The sequence below is a fragment of the Halichoeres trimaculatus genome, unplaced genomic scaffold (assembly GCF_033239565.1).
Source record: "Halichoeres trimaculatus isolate MK-OKI-2021-1 unplaced genomic scaffold, fHalTri1.1 fHalTri1_scaffold_18, whole genome shotgun sequence".
Taxonomy (NCBI): Eukaryota; Metazoa; Chordata; class Actinopteri; order Labriformes; family Labridae; genus Halichoeres; species Halichoeres trimaculatus.
Window position 1 is genome coordinate 5,346,451 of NW_027437196.1, and position 12,679 is coordinate 5,359,129.

Genomic DNA, 12,679 nt, shown 5'->3' on the forward strand with positions numbered 1-12,679 from the left:
GACTGAAGGTGTTCAGCAACTTTGCCTTAGGATGTAAGAGTGATATTTCTAAGCCTTACCTAACCTTGGTGTCTGTGAGGGGGTGGAAAATTCCACTTGTGATTCAGGTCTGGTTTGTGTTTATCCCTACTGCTTTTGGAGACTTTAACACACCTTAAAAATTGAGTAAGATTCCTAAGCATTGCAACACAAACATTCAGATACAGCAATTGTGTTGAACTGTTCGGAGGACCATTTTTACCCTTAGTACTACTGGTGTGTCTTTTGCTCACCTTTATTTGATTTCTTATCCAGTTAATACAACAACATTATCTTTGATCTAAACAGAAACAGAAAGTTAAATTTGTGTTTTAACTTGCAGTTGAAATTCCTTCATGAACTTTCTGTTCCCACTATTAAAAACAAAGATCCAGAGACACAGTGAAAACAGACCCTGATGTGAGCATACCTTTACCCTAATTGGTTAACAAAACAGCCTGAGGGTGTCACTGATTCGTCAGAAATCCGAGAACTGTGACGACTGGCCAATCCCATTCCAGCGCGTGCCGGGTATATATACAGCGATGTAAACAAAGAGAGCTCAGTTGAACGGCAGCGACCCAGCCGAGGGTGATTCCTACTGAATGTCCTTGACTCGTCAAACCCGTCCGGATCCTAGGCTCACTGTGGGGAAGACGCCACTCTGAAGCGAATGAAGAAACAATTAATCTTTCACTTCACATACAGAGGACTTCTAACGAGAGGAAAAAAGAGTAAAAGAAGAAAATGGAGTATAAATTACGAAAAGCTGAACCCAAAGACGTGCCTGATATATTACGACTGGTGAAGGTAGGCCTATGGACCGTGAACTCTCCATGAACTCTTGCTATGTATTCACGACTTAAACACTGACATTTAAAACCAAACTAAAAAAATGTAACCAAGCGTTTCACCGTCTAATGGTGATGGAGTAGCCGTAGGGGAAATGTCTGGAGGATATCCGAGTGTTAGATTAGGGCCGCCGGCCTTTGTTTACTGGCCGACGACTCATATCCGGATGTCCATATATGGTCAGCCTTACCGTTAAGCCTATGTTCTCATAACGGTTTAACCTGGCACAGCTTTATAATGACTTATCTGGCATATATAATACACTTAGCTTATTTTTCCCCTCTAAATTAATGTTCTCAACTATAATCCACGTAGTAAAAAGTTTAAAAATATGCTATTTCCAATTTAATTTATCAATAAGAACGAAAACCGTTTGGTAAACTATGATCCATAGTAAAGAAAAGCAGGGCTTTGTAAACATTTCGAGTTTGTTTGAGATGGGGAAAAACATAAAACCATTAAGCAGTATAAGTTTCCAAATTTGCTGATTGTTTGACCTTGAATTTACTTTCAATGCAGTTCAGTTGACCCACTTTGTTTAGGTTAAAGGAGCATTTAAAAATTTCCCTGACTCAATTCTTCTCCCCAAACTGTTACAATGTTTATTTGTCCCCAGATACCAAATGGTAATACCCATCTGACTGTTGTATCTTTCTCTCCTCCATCAGGAACTTGCCAAATACGAAGAGATGGAGCATCATGTGACACTGACTGAAAAAGGTGAGCCCTAAAGGTCTATGAAGTATCTGTTAACACTGTTTTTTTCTTGAGTTCTTTGTGGTTTACTAACAGTTTCATTTCCTTGCAGACCTCCTTGAGGATGGGTTTGGTGAAACCCCGTTTTACCACTGCATCATCAGTGAAACCCAAGGAGGGGACAGCAGTGACGGTACGAAATGTTTCTCCTCCTCTCAGATTTCTTTTGTTCTCTCACAGAAAACATGATCCCTCATCATGTGATGTGACGAAAAGCAGTTCAGTGAGTTCAGACAGAGTCAGACTTGTTACCTGGTGACTGACATGTGGTTCATATAAGCAGCACAGCTTCAGGTCCTGGCAGAAATTCTTGTTTTTTTCCTGCTGCACGGCCATGACTGCTGCCTAAGCTGTTTCGTAACGTAAATGGGGCTCAGTTTTTTTCAGTATCTAAAGATTAAAATAGTTAAGCTTTAAAATGAATGGTTGTTATTTCCACCATCTGCTCAGACTGACATTGTTTACCTTAAAGTATACCGCGCGCACTTCCTGTAAGTGAGTCAGAGGCTCAGCTGCAGCTGCTTCACTGCAGGTGTTAAGCTTTCCTGAGTCACATTCAAAGTATACACTGAGCTTATTATAATGACATGACACAAGGCTTCAGATTTTGGTCTGTCTTACAATAAGACAAACAGTTGTTTCCTTTAGTAGGAAAATATCTGAAATATGCACTGTAGAGCCTGAAAGTCAAGATTTGTTAATATCTAGATGTTGGTTTGTTATATAAAGTATATACACCAGTGCATTAGGTTGAATATTCAGGAAGGAAAATAAGCTCATGTATGTTTTGAATTGACTTTTCAGAAGAAATTCTTAATAATTTCAGTGTCTTTAATCTGTCTCGTGTCCCTGCAGGCCCGAAGGTGGTGGGATTCGCCATGTACTACTTCACGTATGACCCCTGGGTCGGCAAACAGCTCTACCTGGAGGAATTCTACGTGATGGAGCAGTACAGAGGTGAGAAACGGATCTGATCCAGTGCACATGGAGAAATTTTAAAGCTGCTTCTTTTTTATTAATTAACTTTTCTTCCTCTTCCTCTTCTTTTATTCTCAGGGCTCGGCATCGGTTCAGGGCTCCTGCGGCACCTCAGTGATGTGAGTATTTCTGCCAAAGCCCAGCATCTTAATGTATCACAACCTGTATGTAAAATTTTGTTTTTTAACACTGATTTTAAAATGTGTGAACTCATTGTCCTCCCTCAGCTGGCGATGAAGACTCGCTGCACTGGCATGATGTTCGTGGTTGCAGAGAACAACGAGTCGTCCGTTCAGTACTACAAGCGGCGCGGCGCCGAGGACCTGTCCCAGGAGGAGGGCTGGAGGCTCTTCAGGTTCGACAAGGACAGCCTTGTGAAGATGGCGTCCCCGGCCGAGGAGTGACGAAGCACATGAGGAAGATGAGGGTCTGAGCAGAGAGGGAGAGTTTAACCTCCGTGACCCTTCACTCTGAGCTCACACGGGAGTTCATTTTATTTTATCAGATCATTTAATCGAGAGTGTAGTTCGCTTTAGAAAGCTTTTAACTTGTATGTTGCTCAGATACACTTATTTCATTTTATCTAATCTTTGTGATGTTGCGCTTTAGAAGTTTTTAGTCACTTATACAGAAATACGAAATAAAGCAATATACAGTATACACAACGCAGTCATGTCGTCTTTTTCTTTAAGTCTATTAGCTGTTAAAAAATGCTTAAAAAAAACTGATACCATCGAAAGTTGAGAAAATACTCTCAATGCAGTGTTTTCTGTCATGAGTTTAATGGGATTGAAACCTAGATTTGGAAAATCAGGGCGCAAGTAATGTTTTTAACCATCCCTGTACTAAAACAGTGATGCAATCGTGCATTTCTCGCAAAACGCAAACAGTAAATTCAAATAAATGCTCTAGGAAATGGAGGAATAATGCAGCTTTCACAGTTAGCAGGAAAACCTACATCTCTGAGGAAGCAAAAGCATGATTTCCTGCTTCCTTCCTGCAGAAAGAAATCAAAATCAGTAAACCTATAAAAATGCAGCTTCTAAAACTATTAGTTCTTTTGAACCCATTACTTCTGCTATGAAGTGTTGGTTCACACAGTTCCTCTTGAGGTGAGAAGTTTATCGGAAGCCACCTTTGTGAAGCAGCTTTAACCAATCAGCACACTGAACTGATCTGCTCATGTTTTGACCTCAGTCTGACCTTGTGCAACCTCGAACTCAGACATGAGCTCTGTCATAAATCCTTGTTATGATATGACGAGGTTCACCTTCCTCATGTGGGACAGAGTTAAACTCTGAAACTGTTTGTGCTCAAAGATAAGAGACAAGAGCTGCAAACATAATACACCCCTGACCTTTGACCCCTGAACGAGGTTGTTTATGTTCAATTGTTGTGCTCTTTGTTGGTTTAAACATTCACAGGGGGTTGTGATAAAAAACATATCTGTGGTGTTTTTCAGTAACACGAGAACATCAGCCGTTATGGTGTGGACTCTGAAACCATCATTTGCACACATCAGTCAACGAATCTGCAATCAATAGTTTTTATTCCTCAACATCAAATCAAAAACATTGTGGTTTTTTCAATTAATTTTGTAGCCTTATTTTATTTTAATTTTAAAGAAAGAGACCAACATGTACGTGGTTGACCTGGGAAGACAAACTTAAATGGCCCTGAATGATCTTCAGCTGGAGAGTCGAGCTGCTGCAATAAACTTGCAGCGTGTTATGCGTCCTTGCAGCCAGTGGAAAACACATCTTACTATTGTCCATCATTTCTTGAAAGAGGCTTAACATCCAGAGTCATTTAGATTGAGTGTTCTGAGTGTCACAATTTATTTCAGAGCTGTTAAACCAAACAGACACAGAGACCTGGGGTCAGACCCTCTGACGCATTCAGAGCAGCTCGTCTGCAGAAACTCTTTGGTTCAGTGGAAACAAAAAGGGAAATAAGACAAGGAACAGAAACGCTGACATGATGCTGGTTTGTTTCCACTTGTTCAGAGTCTTTCACTCAAAGCAACAAGAAAAATCTTTTTATTCATCTTTCTGAACTTTAAATTGAGAAACAGGTGATGTGGCTTCTCACTAGACTTTGTGAGAGTTTAAAAGAAGTGTATGAAAGTGTTAGAGCTGATTGAAATTTCATTGCTGTAGGATTATCCTCCAATTTTTTAATTTTTAAGGAGTCTTAAGAGTGCCAAAAAAACAAACAAAAAACTACACATTTTTTCATGATTACAGTGAAAAAGTGACATAAAGTGGGAAAATAAAAGTAAAAATAAAAATAAAAACAAGATTATTTATTGCCGTTTTTATCTACTTTTAAATTACTCTTAACTTTTTTTATCTAGAGCTTAAACTGTCAGTGTTATGCATTTTAAAACTATATTTACTTAAAACATGAATATGAAAACATTCTTATAGTACATTTCAGGTCCAGAGCAGGTCTTTTTGAAAAAAGACAAAAAAAAAAGAGGATTAAAGACATGAATAAATGTGGAAATAAATAGATGTAGATTGTTAAAGGCTATTCCTTCTTATTTTTTCCGCGTATTATTGCTACTCTACATTTTCTGCTTTTGAATTGACATAATTACACTCTATAATCTGGCAGTCTTGGCATGTTTATTGGGACTTAACCTCTTCGTCTTTAAAATTAGTCTTTTAAAATCAAGCTCGATTGAACTTCCCTTTATATTTCCACTTGTCTCCCAGAGCTCTTTATCATTTTTAGTTCTTTATGGCACTCCACCACATCAAACATCAGCGTTACGTCATGGTCTCTGTTTGTCTACAAACACACGTTACATCAGCAAACAGGAGAATCAAACCCAGTCAGAGAAAACCAAACTAAAATTCAAGGTCAAACTCTTAAAGAATCCTCAGCTGCATTCGTGTTCGTCTCTGAGAGCAGTTTTGTGGTTTTATGAGGAAGTGCTGCAGAGTTCAAACACCAACAAGAGGTTAATGAACTTCAGAGCGGTGTGAAGAGTTTCCTGTAAACAAAACTAAAGCAGGTGGGAAATTTAAAGGAAGAAGAATGCTGTTTTTCAAGCTTTCTGAGTCTTTGCTAGGTTTTTAAAACAGGCTCAGTGCGCTGCAGATACGCAAAGTGAATCCAGTGCATACAGAGCTCCCCCTGCTGGCTGGCTGCAGTATGGCTCATAAAGCTTGCTTCCTTTATGTAAACAGACAGAACAAGCTATCAAAGTCTCTGGCAGGCATTTTCATTGTGTTTGTTTATTTTCCATGTGTTTACTTTTGGAAAAGCCTAACTCAAAATTTTTTATTTTATTCAAAAAGTTTATGAAGCTCCAGCAGTGGTTCTTAATTTGTGTAAAACACCAAAATGTACAGAAATCAAAACACGCCAACACACAGGATAATGTTGTTTACTGTTTATTTCCCCTTATAACCACATAACATCTTGATTCTACAACATTTAAACCTTAACGTTTTCTTTTAAAACGCCTGAAACAACACGCTGCTGGATTATTTGAACCTTTATCTAAACAGCTGAGTGACCGACGGTTGTGTTTCTGGTTAAATAACTGATGCAGACTGTCGTCTCCTCGGTCAGATCTCAGGTTAAATCACATAAATACATAGAGATAAGACGTTATTAGTGCATCAGTAGAAGCAGACACATTCTCGTTCAGTTTATTAATCAGTAACCAGGAGAACAAACAGACCTATCCTTTGTGGTAGCATAGTCGTAAAATAGCAGCAAACTGCAGCATGAAACAACATGAGGGAATAAACACAGGTTCATTTAAAACAAACAGTAAACAAAGAGCACAAAGAATGATCCATAGTGAGTTTGAAAGCTGCACTTGTTGTAGGCGTTGTGAATTGTGGGCCCATTGAGGGTCAGATGAAAGATGAAAACTGGTATGTTTGGGGTTTCCTGCTCTTTTACAGACTGTATAATGTTCCTTACGATAACTCTGTAGTGCCTTTACATCATTTTCACATCACAAATCTGTAAACTGACTTAAATCTTATCTTTAAAAAGTTTAATTTCACTTGATTTCAGCTTCTGTCTCTCTAAGAACTCCAGCTCTCTAGAAGCCTCCTCCATTGGTGCCACAGAGACAATTCAGAATGACGATACAGAAAATGTGGTTGTACTTTTTGGACCCCTAATCTGATCCAGGAAGTTTGAAAGGGAAATCAAGAGATAACTCTAGAGGACAGTTTGCTAATGGTGAAATTCCACCAGATCCAAGCCTGGTCCGTCTCCACTTTATCTCAGCACCAGAGCCCCCCCACAACAAATACACAAGAATTATGTTTCAGAGCTTATTAAGCATGACAGGAAGTCTGAAATCAGACTACTGGGTGAGTTTCAGAATAAAACATATTTCAGACTTTTATAATAATTCAGCTATCTGGTGGTCTGGCTCTTTAGATGCTGCTGATAGGCGCTGATGGACGGCGGAGCAAGAATCCCAAGATCTGATGGAAGTCTGACTTATATGTTTTGTTTATTATGCCTTACTGAAGAGATTTAGCAATCTGTGATGTCACAAATTGAGCAGATCTCACTTCCCTTTTGCACAATTTTACATGTGACTTTTCAAAGAAGTCGATCATATTAGAGCATATTAACCTCGCGATCTAAACTCCTGACCATGTTTAGTGTGTACATCCATCATTCAAACTTCATATTTTTAAAAATGGAAAAGCATAACACCTCCTCTTTAAGTTAAAGTTTTATGTTTGGCTAACAGAAGGCGGTCACGATGATGTCACATATTATGGAATGTTGTTAATTGAATGCAACAGGAGATGTGTTCTAGAATGTTCTGTGTCAGTGATAAATCTGTGACATAAACAGAAAGTTAAAAACAAAAACAAAAAAAAACATAAATTAGTTTTATATATATTTGTCACATGACACATTAAGCTTCAAATGAACACCTCCTCTTTAAGTTTTATATTCAGTAAAGAGAAACCAGTCATGATGATGTCACATAGTATGGAATGTTGAAAATGGAATGCAACAGGAGACGTGTTCTAGAATGTTCTGTGTCAGTGATAAATCTGTGACATAAACAGAAAGTTTAAAAAACAACATAAATTAGTTTTGTATATATCTGTCACATGACACATTAAGCTTCAAATGAACACCTCTTCTTTAATTTTTATGTTCAGTAAAGAGAAACCAGTCATGATGATGTCACATAGAATGGAATATTGTTAATGGAATGCAACAGGAGATGTGTTCTAGAATGTTCTTTGTCTGCGCTAAATATGTGACATAAACAGAAAGTTATAAACAAAAACATAAATTAGTTTTATATACATTTGTCACATGACACATTTAGCTTAAAATGAACAAATTGACCTCTGGGTTATTTCACTGTTTGGTCAGTAACTGATCGAGTAGTTGGCAGGTGTGATATTGTGAGATTTGTCTGATTGGAAAACTTAAAATCTTAACTTAAATATCCTGAAGGGAACAGGTGAGGCGTTCAGGGCCCAGAGGAAACATTCAACACACCTTCATCCTCAGGTACCTGGGATATGACTTCAATAATTTAAAGACCTGCTTGACTTCTGGAGGTTAGGACTCGAGTGTGTGAGTGTGTTACTGGAAGGCGAACGTCTCTGTGAGGCTGAATCAGCTGCTTGAGTCGTCGCTCTCTGTTCGCTCCTTCTTCTGAAAACAAAATAAAATCATTTCTCCAAATACTCAACAGTTATAAAATGTAACAGTGACAGAGGGAATTCTGAGTCTCACCTTCTTTTTTCCAAACGGTGGATCTTTCCAGAGACTCTCCACCTGTGCCCGGCCCTGCTGAGCCCAGGTGCTCACAGAGTCCCGACTCATCTGAATGAAACAAAGAGACACCATCAGCTGAGTACACACGTTGAAACCACATCAGGTAACGGCTCATCAAAGAGCTTTAAGCTGGAAATAAGAGGCTGAGAGACTCTGGTGTGTTTTCATATCTGCACCCCGCCCTGCTCGTCCTCTGAATGAGCTGCTCTGTGATCGGTCCGGGTGTGTCTCTGCTCGTTGTCTGGGTGTGAAACGGTTTCAAAACGACTCAGACATCAGTGGATAATAGAAACACGTTCACGGCCAGGACTTCCTGCAGGAAAAGCTCGACCCTTCCCAAACGGAAACAGGTTGCAGGTCAAACAAACACACGATTGACTCTCACTAACAGAAACCTGCTGGAAAGTTCTCATCTACATGACGTCAGTCAGGGCGCTACTTTCCTCTTTCCTGTTGAAGTCTCTCTCTGAAAATTTTCCTCTGGCTCAGTGGAAAAATTCCCTCTAACTAAGGGAACAATCAGCACCCAAAAATAAAACGTAGAAAAGCTTCAACAGCAGTTTCCTGGAGATATCCTGAGACTTCAAAGGGTGAAATAACTTCAAACAAAGGAATAAATACAAGTGAAAGTGTGAAACCTTTTCTGTTTCTGCTTGTTAAAGCTCCTGTCAGCAAATTTAGGTTTTGGGGGGTTTGGCACCACCTGTTGACAAAGTGACACATTTCATCCCTGAGCTGATTTTATGCTGTACACACTGTTTTCTGAAACATCATGTTGTTGTTTTTTAACTGACAAATGTTTAACTAAAACAGAAAATACCATTTCAGGGCTGTTTAATTAACATGCAAACAAAAAATCATAAAAAACATTTTCCAAATGGAAGAAGCTGAACAAACTGTTGAATTAAAAAACATTTAATTATAAGAAAAAATATTTTTGCGCTGTCTGTTTTTTAAATTGGTGATAAAACAAGTTTCCTTAATTTTTTTCTATGGCAGATTTTTGTAATTAATAATAATAAAACTTTTTTTTTGTTAATTTTTTAAATTTCCTGTTGTATTTTTGCAGTTTTTTTTCCAATTTATTCTGCACTTCATGAAAAGTTTGTTCCTTTTCATGAAAATTTTTTGCAAAGAGTTGATTTTTTAAAAATCTTTGAAGTGAAATCTCGTTCGTCCCTCACGATATATGAACTTTGGAAAAATACTGTTCAAATACTGTTATAGCCATGAAATGTTTGTATGATTGCCCTTTGGGGCCACCATACATCTACCTGTGGTAGTGGGTAATACGGATTTTTCTTTGTTTCATCAATCATTATGTTCAATCATTTCTTGTTTTTGTTTAGTTTTGATTTTTTTGTGTCTTTGGTTGGTAGCCTGATAATGAGGAGGATAAAAACTAGATTAATGTACAGTGAACAGGTGCTGATTATGCAGATTAGAATTTAAAAAAAGTGAACATTTAACACCACAACAATCAGGACTTCCCATAACACAGTGTCAGGAGATGATTTACGACACAAAAACACACCTTGAAAAGAGAGGCGGCCTGCTGAGGGTAAAACATGGAGGCACTCAGAGCCATGAGGCTCACAGGGAACACCAAACGCTTCACCTTAGAGCCTGAAACACACACACAGAAAGAGAGGAAGAGACAGACACAGAGGTGTGTTTACAGCGGAGGGACTCGTGTGCCGCTTTCTTTTCCTACACATTCAAGTTTAAATCAGTTTCCCGTATGCCAGTTATCAGCGGCAGACTCTGACCTCATTGATCTCAGAGAAGGAATGTAGGTCATTGTGTGTGTGTGTGTGTGTGTGTGTGTGTGTGTGTGTGTGTGTGTGTGTGTGTGTGTGTGTGTGTGTGTGTGTGTGTGTGTGCATGTGTGTGTGTTGAGTGTGTGCAGGTTACCTTTGGCCAAATAAAGACCCAGGAAGCCAGAGAAGCCCACCACAGCCACGCTGGGGTACAGGTCAGGAGGAGGGTCACTCAGGAACTGATACACATCTGTAAAATGACACCAAGGGATAGGGAGGAGGAATTGCATTGTGGGAAATGAAGTCTCCATGAGCAAAAACTTGTGAGTCCACACAATGTTTTCTGTCAGGTAGCTCATTATGCTGCACATGTCACCTTGTGTTGTCTCACCTGTGACTGTGGTTACAGAGGTGGTGACTGTGGGCTCTACAGTCCTGTACACTCGCTGAAGTCCACAAACAACAAGGACACACATACAGAGACAAAGGAAGGGGTTAGTTTCATCTGATGAGAGTATAAAGAAGACTGAAAATCTGACAGGCTAAAGTTTTCTCAGCTGCAGGAAATCAAAGCTTGTTTCATCAAACAGTTTGAAACAAACTTGATTATAAGCAGACGATAAAGATATTCCAATGTCACTAACCTCAACTTTCTCTGCTGCAAGTTCGCTTGTTTGCTGTAAATCAAAACACAAACAAAAAGAGAGAAACATGTTTATTTCTTTATGAGGAATAGGTAACGGACAAAGAATGATTTGTGATTAAGTTATAAAGGAAAGATATTTATCATGATTTTTTCATATTTATTTCCAGTTGTAGTCAGTATGCGTCAATGCCACAACTGTGAATTGTTAAGGTTTTACTATAAAAATTAAATCATAGAAAAGAACAGGATAAACACACCTGACACTTGCTGGTGTACGGCTCTGCCCATTTCCTCAGTGAGGCCACACTCTGCTCCAACTGCCCCGCTTCAGGCTCCACAAACTGAGAGGGGGCTTCAGGACTGGTGTATAACGACGGCAGCTGGAAACAGACACACACCAGACTTAAAAAGAAAGATGGCGCAGAGGAGGAAATTGGCATTAAAGATTAAGGAAAAACTATTTAATAGTTATCAAAAGTGGTCACACGTATAATTTTTCCGCACATGAGTTTTAACCCACCTCATCGAGGCTCAGGACAGGTGTGCAGTTCTTCTTCTTCGCCTCACCTGCCGCCAGCACCGAGCCGCACAGCAGGCCTGTTAGCCCTGAAGCTCCGGCACACAGCGACACCTGGCGGAACATCGACATAACACATGTACTGACTCTGATGACCCACAATGACGCTGGAGTGTCAGTTTAAACCATCCAGGAGAAATCTTAACATCTACGAACTTAAAAACAAACTCAATACTTATATTAAAGTCACATATTAAAAGTTAAGATGAAGAATTACAACACGGCTAACCTTTTGAAGGCAGCTGCTAACAACATGCTAAGGGCTAGCTGTGACTCATTCAGCATCGTTTGAGTTTAAAGTGATAGATTATAAAATATAGAAGAATAAATATATACTTTACATGTTACGGCTACTACGTAAGATATTATTTTAGTTTTAAGTTAAATAATAAGACATTCGTAGAGGATAGTTACCACTTTGACATATGACATTTCCACAAGAAGACTTTCGCTTTCTACGGCGAGCCAAGAGACTGACAACCGTATTGCGCATGCGTCGTTCACTTCAGCGTTGTAGACGCCGTTGATGTCCATAGTTGTCCGCCATATTGGTAGAGGCAGGTCCGTGTAAACTTTTTGTTTTATGACAAAAATAGTCGGTAAACTACACATTTAACCATTCAAACCCTTTTTTTTGTGAATGCATAGAGTTGAATGTAAATTATGTCTTTACTTATTCGGTTAACATATTTACTATTATTATTATTATTATTATTATTATTATTATTATTATTATTATTATTATTACATTTATTTATTTATTACTGCTTATTTATTTTGTTACATTTCGTTGTACTTGTTGCAATGACAAATAAAGTAAAAATAATGGAGCTGTTATATTCTCAGACTGTTCTTTTTAGACCAATGAAAAATGTTACAAAAAAAATTAAAATTAATATTGACAAGAATATAAAAAGTAGAAATGGAATTATTTAGACTAAGTCAAAGAAATATGATTCTTACTTCCATACGTTTATTTAGCAGCTGCTTAAAATGGGGCTAGTAACATCCTGGGTCACAGAAAAAACACATTTATTTATATTTTATATTAATAACCAAATTCTGTTGAATTGAAGCAGTAAACTCAGATATAAAAAGGAGACAAAAAGAAGTCCCAATTAAAATGTTTCTGTAAATAATAAGTACATTTTATGAATTTATGATCTTTTCTATGGATTTTTTAAAAAATGTATCGCAAAACAAATTTTATCATATATTTTTTTCTTTGAATTTTTTATTTTTCTTAAATGTATATTGTGAAAAGCTTTTTTTTGTGTTGCATTAAGCATTTTTGTAGTT

At 38.1% G+C, this 12,679-nt stretch overlaps 2 protein-coding genes across 3 annotated transcripts; one reads left to right on the forward strand and one right to left on the reverse strand.

Annotated features, from left to right (window-relative positions):
- The first annotated feature begins 566 nt into the window (after positions 1 to 566).
- Positions 567 to 3,225, forward strand: LOC141807466 (diamine acetyltransferase 1-like). Its single transcript, XM_074693508.1, has 6 exons — positions 567 to 828; positions 1,539 to 1,590; positions 1,679 to 1,759; positions 2,482 to 2,583; positions 2,683 to 2,723; positions 2,832 to 3,225. The coding sequence occupies exons 1-6, from the start codon at positions 766 to 768 to the stop codon at positions 3,006 to 3,008; spliced, it is 516 nt and encodes a 171-aa protein (XP_074549609.1). The 5' UTR covers positions 567 to 765; the 3' UTR covers positions 3,009 to 3,225.
- Positions 3,226 to 7,603: 4,378 nt separating this feature from the next.
- Positions 7,604 to 11,858, reverse strand: apoob (apolipoprotein O, b). Of its 2 annotated transcripts, none has more exons than XM_074693992.1 (9): positions 11,795 to 11,858; positions 11,324 to 11,434; positions 11,061 to 11,183; positions 10,802 to 10,834; positions 10,549 to 10,603; positions 10,312 to 10,407; positions 9,932 to 10,023; positions 8,356 to 8,445; positions 7,604 to 8,271 (listed from the first exon to the last, which is right to left on the reverse strand). In XM_074693992.1, the coding sequence occupies exons 1-9, from the start codon at positions 11,810 to 11,812 to the stop codon at positions 8,236 to 8,238; spliced, it is 654 nt and encodes a 217-aa protein (XP_074550093.1). In that variant the 5' UTR covers positions 11,813 to 11,858; the 3' UTR covers positions 7,604 to 8,235. The 2 variants fall into 2 exon arrangements, with proteins under 2 accessions (XP_074550093.1, XP_074550092.1); XM_074693991.1 differs by having other exon boundaries at positions 7,604 to 8,274.
- Positions 11,859 to 12,679: the final 821 nt, after the last annotated feature.

What these genes read in the sequence shown, in the direction of transcription:
- LOC141807466 (XM_074693508.1), top strand. Translation starts at nt 766, where the DNA reads ATGGAGTATAAATTACGAAAAGCTGAACCCAAAGACGTGCCTGATATA. An exon ending in TGTGACACTGACTGAAAAAG is followed by an intron (nt 1,591 to 1,678) that starts GTGAGCCCTAAA and finishes ATTTCCTTGCAG; the next exon opens with ACCTCCTTGAGGATGGGTTT. An exon ending in CGTGATGGAGCAGTACAGAG is followed by an intron (nt 2,584 to 2,682) that starts GTGAGAAACGGA and finishes TTTTATTCTCAG; the next exon opens with GGCTCGGCATCGGTTCAGGG.
- apoob (XM_074693991.1), bottom strand. An exon ending in CTCTGTAACCACAGTCACAG is followed by an intron (nt 10,408 to 10,548) that starts GTGAGACAACAC and finishes GTCATTTTACAG; the next exon opens with ATGTGTATCAGTTCCTGAGT. An exon ending in GGGTCTTTATTTGGCCAAAG is followed by an intron (nt 10,024 to 10,311) that starts GTAACCTGCACA and finishes TGTGTGTTTCAG; the next exon opens with GCTCTAAGGTGAAGCGTTTG.